This window comes from Carassius auratus, chromosome 11 (genome assembly GCF_003368295.1).
Source record: "Carassius auratus strain Wakin chromosome 11, ASM336829v1, whole genome shotgun sequence".
Taxonomy (NCBI): domain Eukaryota; kingdom Metazoa; phylum Chordata; class Actinopteri; order Cypriniformes; family Cyprinidae; genus Carassius; species Carassius auratus.
The window spans coordinates 11,188,645-11,208,637 of NC_039253.1; the positions used below are offsets into that span (position 1 = coordinate 11,188,645).

Consider the following 19,993-nt stretch of genomic DNA (forward strand, 5'->3'; position numbering starts at 1 on the left):
CCGCCTCTCTCAAACGCGTAGTTTTCTACAAAGTCCCCCCTTCCATCAAAAGCGCAATCTTGTCAGTAATGTAACGCTCCTTTCCATAATCGCGAGCTTCATCTTTCAAAATAAATGGAAAGACAGTTAATTATGTCCTTAGTTTTACCATCATGGAAAATGGGAACAGAGTGGCATGACAGACACAGTGATGAAGCTCGTACAGCATGTGTTTCCAGTGCACTAGCCATGGACATTTAAGACAGCCGACTCCACTGTGTGACCCTCTTTCTCTCTCTCTCTCTCTCTCTCTCTCTCTCTCTCTCTCTCTCTCTCTCTCTCTCTCTCTCGCTCGCTCGCTCACGTGGACACACACACGCACGTGCAATGCACAAAACTCTGCATTTGTACATTCAATAGCAAATACTTAAACTTATAACAAAACATACTTAAAGTAGCTGATTCAGAAGCACCAGACTGTTGAAGCAAAGTCAGAATTACCTCCTCTCCTAGGTTCACGAAACGGTCATCTATAAAATGCGTTGCTGTTCTGTCTAATAGATTCCTAAATGCATCTACTTTCGGAAGGACAAATAAAGTGCTTTTGCCTAGATACACACACTATCTCCCTGACATGACTGCTTCAACACTTACTGCGGTTACTGAAACCATGCCTTCTTTCTTTGCGTGAAGTGTTCCTGTAGCTCAACTGGTAGAGCATTGACTTTAGTAAGCGCAAGGTTGGGGGTTCAAATCCCAGGGAACACATGATAATAGAAAATTGTTAGCTTGAATGCTATGTATGTCACTTTGGATAAAAGCATCTGCTAAAGGCGTAAATTTAGGGGAAGTCGTGGCCTAATGGTTAGAGAATCGGACTCGCAATCGAAGGGTTGTAAGTTCAAGTCTCGGGCTGGCAGGAATTGTGGGTGGGGGGGAGTGCATGTACTTGGCTGAATGTCACCTCACTTTTTTTTACATTTGGGCTGCATTAATCAAATATTTCCACATAGTGACATGGACATTGTGGGGGCATGTTTGAATAAACCGTTTTAGGGGGGCATGGCAGTCTTAACTTTGATGAAGAATATCTCTGTGGATTTGAGACTTTAACATACTATATTTTTCTTAGTCAGCCCTGATGTCTCAGTTATAAATACAACAGCTTATTTCCTTCATGAGTCTGTATGCCATCATGGCAGCTTTGTTTTCATGTGGACCGTCAAATAACACGATACACGCATCTCCTTGAAATCTAATTCAACCAAGCAGATGACAACTTTGAAACTCGCTAAATGTTTCTATTTTGTTTGCCTTCTGCATCAGACGTTCAAGCAATGGTCCGTGGGCATGACGTCTGAGGCTGAGATTGTATCTACGGTGTAGATGCCTGCTGTTTCTGGCGGAGTTCACCAAGTGCATTCTGTTTTATTTTTCAGGCTTTTGTAATAAAAACATAATCTAGCTTAATGTGAATTTCTGTTCTCAAGAGTAATCATCTTCCTCTGCACATATCACACCAACCGTATTATCTCAGCATTTTACCTCTGCAGAATTGGAATTCAGGCCACCTATACGCATTGCATTTCATTTTCTATCAGTGCACACTGGCTTTCTTTTCATGTCTTGAAAAGAAGACGAAATACTCTTTGAAAGAGACTTTCTCTCAAAATGAAAAACATTCTAAGCATTTACGCTCTTTGAAACGGTCTAAAAAGCTTGGCTTTGCCTTAGACTCAATTCAAGTGCTAGTCAAAACATCTCAGTGATGGACTACAACAAAATAAGAGGAGCTGGAAAACAGCAGCCTGTGAATGATAGATAACTGACCTTAACAGACCCGTGATCAATACTGTAAAAAACCACCAAGGATTGTGTTTCAGACTCACCTGCATTTGATAATGCAGCTCGGCATGCTTTTGTCACTGTTACCTGAATTCCTTCTTGTGCATCATGAGCCACTGATCACACTTGAATTATTCTGCCAGTATAGCCAATGACACAAACAGAAGGCAAGGCCACTGAGGGCAGACTCTTCCATGGACATGTGACAGGATGCGCAGCTGCCCCCAGCTGTCTGTTGAGCTGTAACTCTTCATTCTGTGACGCTGTGGTCCTGTCACTCAACACTTAATAAAAGCCCAGTCGGGTCCCCAGCACGATAACATCATCCGCCATTCGATTAGACCCTTTTGCTGGGATTTCATCAAGATAATGCATGTTTTGTGTGTGTGCCATGACACGCTAATTGCAAGCCATTAGTGAAAGCATTTGGCAGGCTTCGCAGGAAGGCGTCTTATGCATACAGTCTTAGATTTCTGTAACCGTGAGTTCATTGTCACCCAGCTCTATTCAACACAAATGGGGCTTTCTGTTACCCACAATTGTCTCTTCCTGTATTCGTTTTTCGATGAAAGGAAGATAATTACCTCTTTGTGATTAATAAAGGACATCATGTCAGATTTCCTTTTTTTTTCTTTCTTTTTTTCTTTTTGTGTGTCTCACTGTAAAGTGTATAATAATAACAAATATATTAGAGTGATCTGTAAAGGTTCATGTGACACTGAAAACTGGAGTAATAATGCTTTGCCAACCCAGGAATCAATTATATTTTAAAATATTAGTAACCACAAAACAAAATACTATAATACAAAACACTTACTGTATGCAGTGCAATAATATTTCTTAATACTACTGTTTTACTGTATTTTCGATCAAATAAAGCCTTGGTGAGAGACTGATTTCAAAAACTTTATTGCCAGGTATATTTACCCATACAAGGAATTTGGTTTAATGACAGAAGCTTCACAGTGTGACAGAAGGACAGTGACAAGACAAGACACGGATAATAAAAAGAATAATATACAAGTATACAAAATAGACATTGTGCAAAATAGCAAAAATACAATGTACAGAATATACAATTTAGTTATGTTAGGTGCAAATTTTTGAATTGTTAAATAAATGTATAATACTGTTGAGTTTTCCACGTTTATTGTCAAGTTTTTATAATATTAAATGAATTGCTTGAGGGAAGAAACTGTTCCTGGGCCGTGCAATGAGAATAGTCCATTGGTTCATCCAGTTATGCAGTCCCATCGCAAATGTCACTTGTTTTTTTTGATGTGCATTTGATGTGAATTTATTCGGGGAAAGTGTTTCCATCCTAATTTATGTGCATGTTTTCTAACCGGATAAGAAATTTATTTGACTTAGTTGAGCGCATACGTTTTTTAGAATTTGTATAATTTATAACATGGAATATAGAATTTTTATACAATTTTAGAATTTAGCGCAACTTGGCGTTTCCATCCAGCGTTTTTTTATGTGATATCCCAAAATGCGCATAAAATAGGTGGATGTAAGCATAGCAAGTGTTGACAACAGTTGGGCTTATTAGTAATTTTGTGGAAACCATTTATTTGTGTGTGTTTAGTGAACATCAAAGCCTGACCTCTTTATATGATTGGTTGAACTCGTAAATGGGTGGCACTTGTGATAAAGTAATAATAACTCTGAGATTTAGTACTCAGAAATATAGTAGTTGATGATGAACATTTTGTTTATCTTTAATTTTTTCAGCACTTTTTAGTAGTTTGGGAGCAGAACTGTGATTCCTCACTCCCACTTCACCACTGGCAGAAACATAAAAAAAATATTTTATGTAAGAATTTCACTTTTATGTCTAACTTCAATCCAATGCCCATTTCACAGTAATAAAAAGAGCTCCTGCCCTGTTTGTCTCTTATATGACTTGCAAGCACTAAACATTAAAATGTCGTCATTAAACAGAGTTTTTTCCCCTCACAGAATGAAATGAAATAAAATTCCTTCTATAGTAAATACTGCTTACATTGTGTTACATCAGTCATGCATTCACTAAGATCTGATTGCTTACATTCACTGCAATCATGACTATGCAAAAACATGACATGTTTTACTTCTATGAGTTTTGTAGCAATTTGTGGACCATTTTCCAGCCAAATGCATTGCATTTGAAACACTGCAGTGCCTAGCACTAGATTAAATCATTTCCTTGCATTAACCATCTAAGATTTGTGCTTAACCACACAGAGATCTCATCGATTGAATAAAGAGTGCAGCACAGGGCCTGATCACAGATGTTGGAGATCATTCATCACTGTAGCATGTGCGGAACGGCCAGGCTCTTCTCCCACACTGGAGGCCACGAGATGTGATTTCAGATGCTCCCTTCCTGTATTAGTGATGCTGTCTGCACAAGCACATGGTTTATCACTTCAGCTGGCAATCAATTAGTTCCCAATCAATAGCCTCTCGCTGGCCAACAGGCAACAAATTAGCAGCCTCTCGCCGCTCGCACTACACTTGTTTATCCCTGGAACTTGTTTTTCTTTGGGAATCTAACCCGCTCTGCTAGCAGCTTAAGCTTGAAGTTTTGCCACATGTATCCAGGTGTTTAATTAAACAAATATTTTACGAACAAATGTTCAAGCTCTTTCGGTACTAGACAAATGGATGTTCCTGTTTAAAAAGTGTCACATAGAGGAATGAATGATGGGCACGAAAACAGAGCAGACGCTAAAAGCTGTTAATTACTAGGTTTCATTCAGAAAGCAGTCATGTCAATTTCTATCTAATAACTAGTTGCCATAAAACAGGAAAAACTTTTTCACTGAGCTTCGTAGCATCACATTTCGAAAGGTCTTTTTCATATGCAACTGCCACTGAAGACACTTTCAAATGATTTCCATAATATTCTTTCATTTTAAATGGATGTATCAGGCAAAAAAAAAAAGAAGCTTTATTTGTCCTCTCATTTTAAAAGGCTCCAGTGCGCCACCATCTGTACGGTGATGGCAGACCTCTCACATTATACAGTGACACCCTTCTTGTTGTTTTTTTAAATGATCACAGCCTTATTCATCCATTTTTTTTCTCTTCTTTTTATAAATGTATCAGTGGTTCCAATTCCGCTTCTCTGCAAATGTAATTTCCAAAGGTCACCTTTTCTGAGAATAAATTATCTCCACAATGCAAGGTCATTCTCCGTCTCCAGCACATTCAAAACGAGATAACAGTTTTCTTTTACGTTTTTTTTTTTTTTGTGCATATTTTCTCTCTCAACACCCATTCCCCCCATCCCCCCACCCCAATTCTTGCTGTCATTTTGTTTTTGTGCTGTAAGAAATTTTAGTTTGATGACTTATTTTGTCAAATACAAATAGTAATTTTACAGCTGTGAATAGATAAATTATCTCAGGTACCTCTTACTGAATGCAGTGATTTTCAATTCATTCCAAAGCAGTTTTAGCGCACACAGCTTGACGGAAATAATGGTGTACAGTGAACAGTCGGAAGCATTTAGAAAAGGATCTGGCTATTCTGGGTTTTTCCTCGACTTTTTCTTTAACAGCTTTGGCCCCTGTCAATTTTATACAATAAACTCTCCTAAAAAAATAAAAATAAATAATAATAAATTTGACACTTGCACTAGTTAAATTCTCCACTAATAATGGCCTGCAACATACATACATTAGTAATTTTTCCCCGATCTGTCCATTCATCCATCCATATATTTACATATACACTGTCATTCAGTAATATTAATGTTTGTTAATGGAATCTCGTATGCTCATCAGGCTGTATTAATTCGGTCAAAATTAAAAAAAAAAAAAAAAAAAAAGTAATATTGTGAAATAGTATTGCAATTACTAATATTGGTTTCCTATTTTGAATAAACACTGTTCTTTTTAACATTTTATTCATCAAAGAATCCTGAAAAAGTATCCCAGGTCCGAAAAAATATTAACATTGATTATAGAATGATTTCTGAAGGGTCATGTGACACTGAAGGCTGAAAAAATCAGCACTGCGTCACAGAAATAAGTTGTATTTGAAAGTGTTAAAATAGAAAAATGTTATTTTAAATTTCAATAATATTTCACAAAAATTGCTCTTTTTTTCCTTTATTTGTAATCAAATAGATACAGCCTTGATGAGCACAAGACACTTCATTAAAAATCTTACTGATCCCAAACTTTTCAACAATACTGTATACAGATGTATAAAATAGTGGCTTAAACAAAATAATGAAGGCATGATTATTAATTTATTGTTATGTGACTGGTCCTTCACATAACAAACGGTTATATAAAATCTGTTAGTTTTAATAAAAAATTAAAAAAAAAATCAACCCCCCACATGCTTTTTTGATCCTGTGGCCCAAATAATTTCTTTAGGGAAAATAAATGGCCGCTTTATATAGTCAGGCAAATTAATAACTTTTCCTTTGAGGTAAACTAAAGCTTGTGTATGAATAAGAATAATTTGGTATAATTACTGCATTTACAATTATTGTTTATTAAGGCATACGACAAATTCAACTAATTTAGCCCCCAGGACAGGTGCCTGTAGTTAAAGAGGCACTGTTTATGCCACTAACCGTCCTTCCCAAATTGCTGTGCGCCTTTCCTTTGGCTGTCTGTGATTATGTGTGGTTGGTTTGTGTTTAGATGTGGAAGTTGTCAGTCACTGGATCACTGTGATCACAATGGCTTGGTAAAAGCCTGCTCATTTGCTAATGGTCATTAGCAGGCAATGCTGTTTGCTTCCCATCAGCTGAGTGGACGAGCAGCTTCATTTGCTGTGGCTGTCTGCCAGTGCGACTCCCTCTCTCTCCTCACTACCCACAGGTCTATTCAAGCTCAAATATATAAACAATGATTTTGCCATCTCGTTATCATTGCAGACAGAGAAATTAAATATTGATTCTCCTCACGGGGAAAAAGAATTGCTGTGCAGGAATTACCAATTCGGCCTCTTTCGCACCGCTCCCAAGCTGTTTCTGCTGTCACATTTTACCTCAGGAATTTGTGGCTAATTTTGACTTTAATGGCTTTTGCTGCCTATGAAGATGAAGGAGTCCACTTTTTTCCAGAATGAAGCACAGAATGTTACAGTAATCCTTGCACAGCGCAAAAATAGACACACAAGGGTGAATATGTCTTATATGCTCTCTGGGGCATATACAACTGTTTTGTAAATCATCTTGTCACATAATTAATATTAACGAGTCAAGCTGATAATGCAGTTTATTGTGTGCCCACCTCCCCTACTTTTCAGTTCCTGTGGTCCAAATCATTTATAAATGAAAAAAATAGCAGACAAATTAACCACATTAACATTGAGGTAGACTAAAGTATGTTTATGAACTAATTTAAATAATTATAAGGTACATGTCATTATAAAAGTATCATTGCAAGCTTGATAGATTTAAAATGAGGGCTGGGCAAGTTATTATCGCATTAACACATTAACTGATTAATGCCAGCAATTATTTTATAGCTCGTTAACGCAGTTTTTATTATTATTATGAAAGTCCTTTGCTCACTGGCACTGAATACACATACAGACAAATCATGGGTCACAGGAGGGGATGCTCCCGATCAAATTATTTAGGCTTAGCATCAGCATTCACAAACCACTGCCCAGTGTTATTTTTAACAGTAAAGAATGCACCGAGCTCATATTCATGACTTAATAAATTAGAAATAGGAAGTTTCTGATAGCAAGTGAAGACAGCAGAGAAGCGCTCTCGCTCAACAAAGTGAAGTGAATCGTTTTGTTAACTTTGTGGTTTATTACTTTGAGTCGTATGGGATGCAGTAACACACGTCCCTCTGTTGCTTTATAGATCTATCACTTTTGCCGCTCAGATATATTCATTCAATTATGCAGCACATATCTGAATATCTGTGCTCCGGTGCGGTTAGCGCTCACACTCACTGATCTATATATATATATATATATATATATATATAACTGAACCGCGCTCTTGGCCTCCTCTTCCAACCGAGCCAGGGACTGCTAAACGGAGTGATCACATTAGTCAAATGAACCAGGCTTTTGGGGGTTAAGATTGCGTAGTGTGAGTACACCCTGATTATTTTCCCACATCCCACACACACGAGTCTCTACCTGTGATTTAGGCTACAACAAGTGTGTCTGTGTGTGTGTAATAAAAATAGAAACAAAACAAAGTTGGGGAAGTTGTGGCCTAGTTGTTAGAGAGTTTGATTCCTAACCCTAGGGTTGTGGGTTCGAGTCTTGGGCCTGCAATACCATGACTTCAAGCGAGCAAGGCTGCTCCCTGGGCGGTGCAGCATAAATGGCTGCCCACTGCTCCGGGTGTGTGTTCACGGTTTGTGTGTGTGCACTTTGGATGGGATAAATGCAGAGCATGAATTCTGAGTATGGCACCATACTTGGCTGTATGTCACTTCACTTAACAAAATAAAATAAAAAGTATTTGAACAATGTATTCCCTGCCTTATACTGAGAGCTTTTCTTTCTTTGTTTGTTTTTTTTTGTTTTTTTTTTGAGCTATAGTTATGTTATTTGATTGCTTCAGTGAATTTTTTATATCTTTATTGTGAGTATATTTTTGTTTGTTTTGTTTTTGGATGGTTGCATATTAATGAGGCATGCTAAACTAATGGGCTAAGTGCTTCATCAGAATATTCAGTCACACTCACCGAATGTGTGTAAACATGAATGAACACCAATGTCTGTACTGACTGGACAAGGGCAAAATGTGACAGTGCTGCATAAAATATCAGTAGTGCATTAAAATGTTTTGTCTTATTGGCCTAAAAATTGGTAACGGTTTGAATAATAATAATAATGATAAGAAAACCAAATAAACTTAATTCTGTTACGCTTTTAGAAGAAGAAACAACTTCTTTGGATCAGTTATAAATATCCTTTTTTTTTTATCAGATTCCTTTACTTATAAACATTTTGTCCAAATAAATATTTATTGTTTTAGAAATTAATAAATGCATACATTAATCAAATGGTTTTTTTTTAATTTTTATTTGAAATATTTGAAATATTTATAATATTTTAGTCATCTTCCATTTTTGCGTTTAAAGATTAATCATAAATATGAAGTTTTTACTTCTGCACCCAGAACTCAAGAATTCTGGCCTCTTTCTTTCAGAAAAGAAAAAGTTACAGGAGAGGAAAAAATACACACACACACACACACAAATATATTAGCTTAGTTTTATTTTAGTCTACAGTGTGGAACAGAAAAAGAACGTAAACCATGCCTTGGGTCCAGCTGCAGCTGTTATGTTTGTTTTTCAGAGCCTCGTCTGATTTGAATTATTCTGATGACTGTTGCTGGTTACAGTTGATTGTAACAGCAATCTGTATTTTTCTTGCGTTATGCTTTCAAACAATGTTTGTATAGATTAACATTGATTTTGGCCCTGCCAGTCATCATTTGCACTTGTTTGAGGCTTACGTACAGTAGCTGCGCATGTATTTCTGTATGTTGACAAACAGTAAAATATATATTATGGCTCATGTCAGTTGCTGTACAGCAGAACAGAATCTGTTCATTTAGCAGCAGTTTTGTGATCAATGCAGTTAAACCTTTAGGATATTAAATAGCTGAGGGCCAGTTTCTACCAAAACAGATTAATCCTAAACCAGCTCTCAATGAGAAATCAATAGCAGTTCAGGGTTTAGGCAGGGCTTTAGTGGTGGGCATTATATGCAGCTACAAATTAGATTTAAAAGCATATTATTATTGTGTGGAAAGAAGCTACAAATTATACAAACTTTAATGAACTCAAACGGAAATAAAGTAATATTCTTGAAAACAAGGACAGTCCTGCGGGTATTCAATAAAAAGCGCATTTAGAAACAATAATGCAAATATTTCATGAACATCACATATTAGAAATACTTGAACACCCTCAACTCACATTCCACATAAAAAAATAAAAACTTTTTATCATTGACTTTTCCCGCATTCCCCGCATATTACTGTATTAATCTGTTAAGGTCATTGTAGAAAGTCTAATCGAGTTATTCTGCTCACTAGAGAGAAGCCTAGCCTTGACCAGGATAACTATAGTGTGTTAAGACTACATTGCAGATTGGTGTATATTCTCACAAATTGTGATGATGCACATGTGTTCTTCTTTCAGAGACATTCGACGAGCTGCAGCAGAGGAAGTGGTTGTCCTGGTCCGAATGTCAGCTCGCTGCAGACATCTGGAGATTTGAGCTTTTTCTCCAGTCTTGCTGTCCCCACAGTGGAGTTCACATACTCAGAGTACCCTAAAACAGAGGTGTGTTAACATATTCATGCAAACTTATCCATGCAAGTAACCCAGTCCTTCATTAAATGCACTGTAATTGCAGAAGATGTTTACAATGAACAGCAGTTTTTGCAACCCTGTCCACAGATGGGGAAAATGTTTTCAAGAGGCAGACACCTATAAGACTAATGCACATCATACATTTCAGATGCTAAACAATTTCCCATACTAGCACTAGCTTGTAAAGACACCATAAGGAGATGTCTCTTATTCATGTCTTGCTATTTAGAGGTGCAGTTAAAGACCCAGAATCCCCAGTCAGGACACTCATTATGTGTTTACAGTATATTGGTGTGTGTGTGTGTGTGTGTGTGTGTGTGTGTGTGTGTGTCTGTGCTCTTGTTTTTGTGACATATCAGGACACAACTTTGTATAATGACATGGGTATGACACATGTATTACAAGGAGAGGGTGACTTATGAGGACATAACCCAGCTCCCCATTTTTCAAAATGCTTATAAATCATACAGAATGAGTTTTTTTGAGAAAGTAAAAATGCACAAAGTTTCCTGTGAGGGTTAGGGGTAGGGTTGGTGAAGGGCGATAGAATATACAGTTTGTACAGTATAAAAACCATTACGCCTATGGGATGTCCCCACTTTTCACAAAAACAAACGTGTGTGTGTGTGTGTGTTTGTGTGTGTGTGTGTGTGTGTGTGTTTTAATTAGTAGATAATAATAATAACAATAATACAAGTAACAGATGTTTTACAAGTGTCAATTAAAATTATTATTTTAAAAATACAGAAAAATAAATAATTTTTAAAAGCAGAAAAATCACTAATTGGGAGTAGTAATAACTTTATGTGACATATGGCTTTAAATGACTAACATGACTAAATGACTCATAACATTTTCTTATATATATTGAAAAACTGATTACTTAATTGCTTTAAGCAATTTGATTACTTTTAAACTGAAAATTGTTAAATTATTCTATTTTGCTACATTTTTAACATTAAAAAACAGGAGATGTTACATCAACAGGATAGTGTCAAGGATCAGCCAAATTTCCATGTGTATAAAAAAAAAACAAGGATATTTAGCATGGTTCTGTTGTTTTGTGTTATAAAGTTGACTAGCCTAGGAAAAAAGTTATATATAAAATACATTTATTTCATACTATTATAGTTCAAATATATTAACATATTTACTAGCATGTCACTCGAGACTTACTGATATAAAAATTATAATTAAACTTTGTTTGGAGTACAACTTGTGCACAATGCACTTTTTTCCATATTAAGCCTAAAATATGTTTCATTTCACTATTTATGAGGCTTTTGTGATTTCTGTATATCAGTCTTTAAATGCAAGATATTTAAATTGAGTACCTAAAGCATGCTTGCAATAGTTCTACTTTATCAAATTAAAATTAAATAAAATTTATGCATTTAGCAAACGCTTTTATCCAAAGTGACTTACATTGCATTCAGGCTATTAAATTTTCCCTATCATGTGTTCCCGGGGAATCAAACCCCTAACCTTGTGCTTCATAGCGCAATGCTCTACCAATTGAGCAAATGCACAAAAAAGTGATTTAAAAAAAAAAAAAAAAAAAAAAGAACATACATAAATATATAATCGGATATTTGGATGTATATATGCACACCTATGTTAAGTATGGGCCAGTGGTACAATTTTTGCTTTTAACTTGACAGATCCAAACCAACAGTGAATTCTAAAATTCAAATAGGATTGACTTTGGAATTCGTCTGCAGTTAGCATGCATTCCAGAAACCTGTGAAACTGCGCTCCTAATGCTTTCATACACTTTAATGTGAAATCTTCTGGTTCAGCACAGACTGTCACGTCATTCCCCTGCAACCTCATTGCCTCGTTATGATATGTGAGGAACTGCTTCCTGACGTGTAAAATGATCTCCACACAGCAGCACGGTCAAACCCCAGGACTCCTTCACAGGCGGCATCAATATTGCGTTCCATCTGTCACGGCCCTGATGTCTGTGCTTTATCTGTTATATCCTTTCGGATGGCACATGCAAGCGTATCCCAGGAGCAACGAGCTCTCTCTTCCTTTAAAATAAACACTCAGGAAGCATGCCTTGTAAATTGCATACATATGTTCCCTCATTTTCATTGCTCTTGAACTTTATCTGAACGCATCTTGCATCTCAATGACTTTATGATGCATCTTTATACTTCCTCACCACAACGTAGGTGGTTAGATCCACTTCAAGTTGTTCTTTTCTGCTTCCTGTTTTCATAAACGCAGTGTAGGAGTTAAGCATTTCACACATGGAGTGGGTCCTTTCCTCTTTCTGTACAGTACATATTTCTGCCTTTCTCTCACGCTGTGGTGGTTGACACTTTCTGCATGCTGACTTGTACATCTGTCTCATCGGCACACATGCCTGGCTAAGCATTTGCAGTGCAATGCTGGTGTGCTTTAAACTGTGAGTCTAACCTTTTCCTGGCATTCAAGCCATCAGGCTGCATTAGCGCTGGGGGTGGCTGGTGTGTTTGGGAACAACACGATCTGTGCTGTGACATCCAGCTCCCAGCATCCCTGATTCTGTTCTCTGCCACGTGCCTCCACCCCAGGAGCCATCGCTCTCCCAGCTAGCAAAATCAAAATGACATACTTGGGCTTCATATGCTAACAATACTTACAGTGCCTGTAAAATCTACTATCCCCCTTGGATTCTCACTCTTTCTGGCTATTAACATGTATGTGTGTTTTTATATATATATATATATATATATATATATATATATATATATATATAGGTTACAGAAAGAATTCTATAATTCTTTAAGCACTGTTGGGGCATTAATCTGGAGGTGGAAAGGACACCATCTATAAACTGGCCACGACCAGATGCACCTCACAAGTTTCTGACAGAGGAGTGAAAAAATTATCAGAAGAGTAGTCCAATGCATGCAATTTTTTTATGTGAGTGTTGATTAATATAGTTAAAAATAAATAGTAATTTAATTTAAGTTTGGGCTCTGTTGTTAATTGTAACTTTATAGTAATGTAAAAGTGCTCTCTAGAGCAGAAGCTGAGGTAGATTTTTATCGTTAAGAAAATGTTGAATATAAATTAATTTATTTAAAGAAAGAGCCATTTGTTCAGTAAACCACTGTTAAAATACTGAACCATGACGGCAAAACCGTCATTCTTATTCTATTTTAAACAATAAAAATAAAATATACTTCAAATAAGAAGGCTTGGACAAACTATGCACAAAATAAATATTAAAAACAAACAAATGTTTTCCGTAAAAAAACACCTGATGGATTCATATTAAACTGCTTAATTTATTTACATTTATTTAAATTAATTAATTTATTTATTTAGAATTGTTGCATAGTTAGAACATTTCTATTATTAGCCTGAGATAAAACAAACAAACAAAAAACAGCCTTGTTTTTGCCTTGTTGTGATTGAACATCTGAAACCAGAGCAAGCAGTATTGGGAACTAAACTAAAGCAATAAGGATTCTAGCAGAAATGACAGTCTTCCTGAATCAAGCATTTTTTGCTTTTTTTTTTTTTTTTTACAAAACGCTTTGATTAACCTCCTCTGGTTCAGGGCACTAAAGACAATAGTCTAATGCAGAGTGACAGATCAGGAAGTATATCTCCCCCCATGCTAATGTAACTCCCTCTCCAGATGGCCTTCATGCCTGCGGCTGAGGGTCAGAACTGATCGCTAACTCAGAAATCTGCCTGACCATGCAAAATCTGTCACCAGTTGTTTACTGGGAGCCTTCCCCACCCAGGGTTACCATCCGGCTCTTTTCCTGGAAAGTCAGAGGTTTGTTGGCTGTGAACAGAGTTTCTTGGCCCGAAGTGCTGTATTAGTGTCTGCACAACTAATCTAATTAGCAGTGTGAAGCAGCAGCAGCTGGATGTGGTAGATCCGTAGGGTCTCTGCGCTTCAAAATCATATGGCAGTTCCCTTTGCTAGCTAGCTCGCTGCGCACAGCTGACAGCTATGCTAGGCTTGTCTTAGCCTACCATCTGGTTTCTGCCGCTGGCAGTGACTGTGTGATAAAAAAATATTGGGTGTAACATGCACATGTGCTTTAGTACGATATAGTATATATCTCATCAACATGACATCTATATATGTAGCCTACTCTGTCTACCAATGAGGATGCAATAATACATTAGTATCTGTATTACATAGTGTCTAAGAAAAAGTCATATGGGAGTTGACAGAGATTAATAGTTGCCATTGAGAAATGATGAATTATTACTAGAGTTCTGTACTTGCCATATTTCTGCATTATTATAAAAAGCATATAATCAGCATATTAGAATGATTTCTGAAGAATCATGTAACACTGAAGGCTGGAGAAACCAATTCCATCACAGAAATAAATTACATATTTATATATTAAAACTGTATATTTCTCTGGATGCAGTAATGAGATAAACTGTGTCTGCATTTCTACACTGGCGACTGGAGGAAAACCCCTTTTTTTTGTCTTTTTTTATAGGTGAGTACTCATGTCAGTGTGATCCTTTCAATAACGCTACAATTTTCTCATCTGAAAATGCCTTCCATTCATATTTTCTCTCTTTTTTTTTTTTTAAATTGAGGCCATTTAACTAAAATGACTGCAGTGATCTGCTGGTCCCATCAGCAAGCACATACAAAGAGGGCATTGAAGTTTGAGGGCTAGTTTGGGAGATTTAAGTTGCAATCATTCTGTAAAAGCTTGACTGAGTCACTGATTGGGTTTTCATCATTGGTTCGGCTATTTCCTGATTATCTCTGTGAAGCTGCTGTGACACAATCTGTATTATAAAAAGTGCTAGAAATAAACATGTCTTGACTTATAGCTGACAGAAAATAAAGTATTTGGAAAATTATTCTGTTGAATAAGTCAGACTGAAAGTTATATGTTCTCCTTCATTTCTTGACAGATGGTACTTGGAAAGTGAGAACTTACTCAACGTGATGAGACAATATATTAAACCTGACACTGAAGTTGCATAAACCGCAGGATCTGAATATAAACATATAAGTAAGAAGATAATCCGATCACGAGTGGATGTGATACCTTGTTGGTGAGCTCATGAGGTGCTAGAAACTGAGCCAGACAGATGTAGCATCTGTTTCAAGAGCAAAAATGCTGTTTCCTTGGACTTCTGCTGGGGAAAAAAAGTGCTCCTTTGGATGCTAATCGTTTTGGCAATACCAATGATAACCCACAGCACCCAAGTGAGAGTCTCTATCTCCTGAGAGCTCTCAGGTTAACTCTGCCTTTACAAATCCAGTGTAGCCAGGGTCATCCCATTCTTTTTTGTTTATATGAATAGACACAGCTGCAAACCATTTAACCAACATCTGTCAAACATCATTCTTTTACCACACAGATGTCCTTGGTCCCTCGAGTTGGCTGCCAATTAAATTAACCACGTTCAGAGTCACTATAGTGTCTGCACTGATAAAGTTGTATCCTCCATCTCTAGTGTTGGGGACTAATTTGGAAGTGTCTGTCACTCACAGAAAGAACTATTTCAGCTCGACTGAGTCCTTCATCGACGGAAAGAAAAATCCACTCATCCATGATGTAGCAGTATGTAAAAAAACAGAGAGAAAACAGCACCAAGTCTCAATCAAAAACATCAAATCAAAGGATTCAGTAGCATTCGTACATAATGTGGTATGTTCTGTAAAACCACTGCCTGCATACAAATAATAGTGAGAAAGCATTGATTTAGCAGCTTGTTCTTATGAAGTATTCTATGTAGCACTTTGACACATTACCACCATTTTATCGGAAATCAGAAGTCCCGCTCTGGCTTATTCGATAACGAAACTCTTTAATCTTTTCCAATAGAAAATCATTTGAAATGCTACACTCTCACTTGTATTGATCAGATAATAAACAGTTAATAGTCTTCTTTGATGGCTCTCTGAGTTCGAATCAGTTAATGATTTCAATTTCTTTGTCTACTTTCTGTTTTATCACTTGTCTAAAACACTGAAGCACGGACACAGCACATCTTCCGCGAAGACGAGCGGAATCAAAGAGAGCTGATATATTTCAGAATTCTTCACACCCACGTTCACGACTCCTGGGTGTGATCGCGCTAACAAGCTTTTAATTAATTATGATTCATTAGTATTTATGAGAAGCTAATATAATTTCAGCTGAGTTCAGATTAAAAAAAAGACCAAATATCTGTATCAGAAAAGTTAAACATTGTCGTATTAAGAATCAGATATTAAAAATGTTTATGAAGCTAGTTTTGGTTAAAATGCAAATGTTCAAATATCTTCGACTGACTTCAGCTTGCTGTTAGTTTCAGTATACCGAGCGGGTGACAGACAGCACAGTTTGTTGGTTTGATCTAGTGCTTTTCCTCATCAAATAGGGGCATTTCATCATTCAGCGTTGCCAGATCATCCATTTATCCTTCATTGCTGTGAAAAGCACATACAAACACATGCATTTGGCAGCAGTGAATTTTATGCTGCCTGCAGTGATTTGATTGACTTTTTTGGTTTAGTCCTCTCATTCTCGCATCGCTCATATAATCGTCTTTTATTTGTTCAACCTGAAATAATTTCTGCGTGAGTATATTGGGGAAGTAGCTGTACAATAGCCTAACTGGCATTTCTATTGTGTCCTCTACAGTGAAATCCTTCCATCATCTGCGCTTCCTCAGAGGTACATGGCTGATTAAGTCAGTGATAGATGTGCGAAACCGCAGCTGAGATCGTCCTCTGTCAGCCCTCAGCCTGTCACTGCGTTTTACTGTGTCTTATTATCACTCGCTCATCGTCAATGAATATTCATATCGCTCCCTGCCAACAATAGACCATTAGTTCTGGTTACTGGGAGATGATGGCACACCAAATAGCTCTGAACGCTTTCGGAGAGACTGTCCCGCGCATCAGGGCTGGGCTTTTCAGAGCAGGCAGATATCCAGCCACACGCTGATTACTGCATTCAAAGCCTCATTTTCCATCTTACATAAACAGCGTGTGTCCCGCTTGCCATGACAGTGAGACAGTAATTATTTTTTTCAGCTCTTGCTTTCTGCCAAACTAGTCCTTTCTATCCATTTCTCTCTTTCAAACGCACACACAAGTACACACGTTTTGGTTGTTTGTTACATATCCATAATCATTTAAATGCTGGATAAAATGGTGGATACTACGCCTGAGTAAAATGGTTGTAATGAATATAGTTATTTATAGAAATGAAATGAGTGAGGGCAAAGTTGAATTTTCAGCATCATTACTCCAGTCTTCAGTTTCATATGATCCTTCAGAAATCATTCTGATATGCCGAGCTAGTGCTCCAGAAACATTGCTTATTGTCAATGTTAAAAACTGTTGTGATGCTTATGTGATTTTGATACGTGTCTTGAAATTTTACTTCACACAATATTATTAATGTTTTACTGTTACATTTGATCAATTTAATGAATCATTGTGTTTTAATTTCTTTAAAAAAAAATCACAGTCTCCAAACTTTTAAATAGGAGTGTAAATGTTACACAGGTTGACTCACAAACTATGAAAATGGATAAATAAAAATACAATGTCTCTGTCATCTGTCATAGTTGTGTACATATACTGTAAATGTATTATATATATAGAGAGAGAGAGAGAGAGAGAGAGAGAGAGTTGATTTATTTCTTCATCCACACATTCACAAGTCCAGGCTGAGATTAATTATGATTAATTGTTTCTTGAATGTAAGCGTTTTGTATGATTATTTTACTTGTTTTAAGTTGTTTATATTTAAAATCTTAAAATCAAGGTTTTTAAAATATTTTCAATGAAAATCCATTCCAAAATTTGACTATACCCTACAATTAAATCACATCCATGCTAATTAAAATATAATAATAATAATAATAATAATAATAATAATAATAAATATGAAAAAGTAAGATTTACAATTTAAGCTATAAGATTTAATTTAAGAAACTAAGATATCCAGCACAAACTAAGCTAATTATTTATAAAGATTGGGTATTTTTATAGGGATTAAAATAGATCCTGTTTACATATTCATTGCAGCTTAGGTTTAATGACTGAATAAAGATATCCAGGAATTTTTATTATCTTATTTGTGAGAAAAGCATTTTGTATTGCAAATGACATTTTATTGGGTCTCTAAACAGTAATATGCGGCTGTTGAATTTTAATTGCTCGCTGCAGAATTGCCTGTGGACTGGCCACTCCAGTCGTAACAAGGCCGTTTTGTGTTTGTAGAATAAACGGGAACGGTTTCCCTGGAGTTCAGTATCCTCCGCTGGTTGCGGTTTAACTGTCAGATCACATTTAAACCCGTAGACCCTTCCTTCCCGAGGTGAGCCTTGCGGTTTCCTGCTTGCTCAGTCAAGAGAAACCAATTCACCTGCCTGAGATATCATTCCCAGTAACCCAAGCACAGCCCTATTCACATGTAGCCAAGGTCTAGAGCTTTGGCGACTATCCTGAGAGCCATGTGTTTATCTACGAAGAGCAACAGCTCTCTGTGAAGAATCACTGGGTTCCATTCATACAGCTCCATGAAAACCTCTGATTGTCTTCTTGTAACCGAATACCCATATTAGAGCACCCGCTTTGTGCAGAAAATGACTTCTGTTCATCAGGCTAGTGCAGAGTGGTGGGATATAGATGAAAATGATCTGCATTCACATTTAACTTGTCCGAGATCACCCCAAACCAACGTATTGCAGATGTTGCCGAACAATCTGTGAAGTAATATCCCCTGGCGAGGCTACCGTGCTTCAAAACAGCACTGTCCGCCCTCAAGTGAGATGAAAAGCTGTGTGGGAAGATGGGCACGGGTGTAATGCCTCTAATTTTCAATGCAAATCAGACTTTGTTGTGCCTCTCTGTGCAGCCACTACAAAGAGAAAGACACAAATAGTGGCCATCAACTTGTAGACTATTGTTGCTCATGACATGCTCACTTTAGTGGACAAAAACACTGCATGTGTTTGTTACCCATGTGGCTAACTAGAGGCTGGGGTGTTATCCATTACTTTAGGAATTAAATGTTTTACAAGAAAACACAAATCTTCTAGGAATCTGTCAAAAAAACTTAAAACTAAAAATTGTATTGTAATTTATTAGGCAGTTTTTTTCAAGAGAGCGTTAGAGCAGTCATTTTTTGTCTTTCTTTAACAGTAAGGAAATACTGGCAAAGTGCATTGATAAAGCCAGTTACTGTTTGTCAGATCTTTAGCATAAGAGGTGCAATCTATATATATATATATATATATATAATTTTTTATTATTATTATTATTCTAGAGTCATCAGGAGCAGGGGCCTTTGCAATAGGAAAGCTTATGATTGCATCAGATATCTCTTGGATAGTAATTAAAGATTTCAATGCTTCCTGATCGGCTTAACACAGTTTTGGAAGAGGAAGCTGATTGAAGGAAGACAGAAATTTCTGCAGGCTTATTATTATATTTTTAGTTATGCTGTTATGGTATATAAATATATATATATATATATATATATATATATATATATATATATATATATATATATATATATATATATATATATATAAAATAAACACAAGGCTTTTTTTTGTGAACTTCACAAAAAAGCCTTGTGTTTATTTTATGGGGTCTTGCAACTAATTTCCTAAGGCTCGTCAGTTTTCACTGCAAATATCCATGCTGAGAAGATTGAGGAAACCATTTCTATTAACAAAAAGAAATCAGTCAGAGATGACTGAAAAGTGTTCAGTCGTTTCACACTGAAAATGGTCAGTGCTGTTTGAAAAGATATATTTTCAGTGCTAAAAAAGTTACTGTGACCTTCAAACTAGAAGCATGTAGTATAACATCATCTGTGAGTTAAACAATCAGGAAACGTGACTTTAAAAGACAT

The 19,993-nt window shown here is 36.5% G+C and overlaps 1 protein-coding gene across 1 annotated transcript in view; it reads left to right on the forward strand.

The window, feature by feature from the left end:
- The window catches only part of LOC113110588 (inactive N-acetylated-alpha-linked acidic dipeptidase-like protein 2), a 76,723-nt gene that overhangs the window by 24,850 nt on the left and 31,880 nt on the right, over window positions 1-19,993 (forward strand). Inside the window, exon 5 of the mRNA XM_026274713.1 lies at window positions 9,963-10,106. Within this exon, the coding sequence (XP_026130498.1) occupies window positions 9,963-10,106 (144 nt within the window). The remainder of the gene's footprint in view (window positions 1-9,962; window positions 10,107-19,993) is intronic.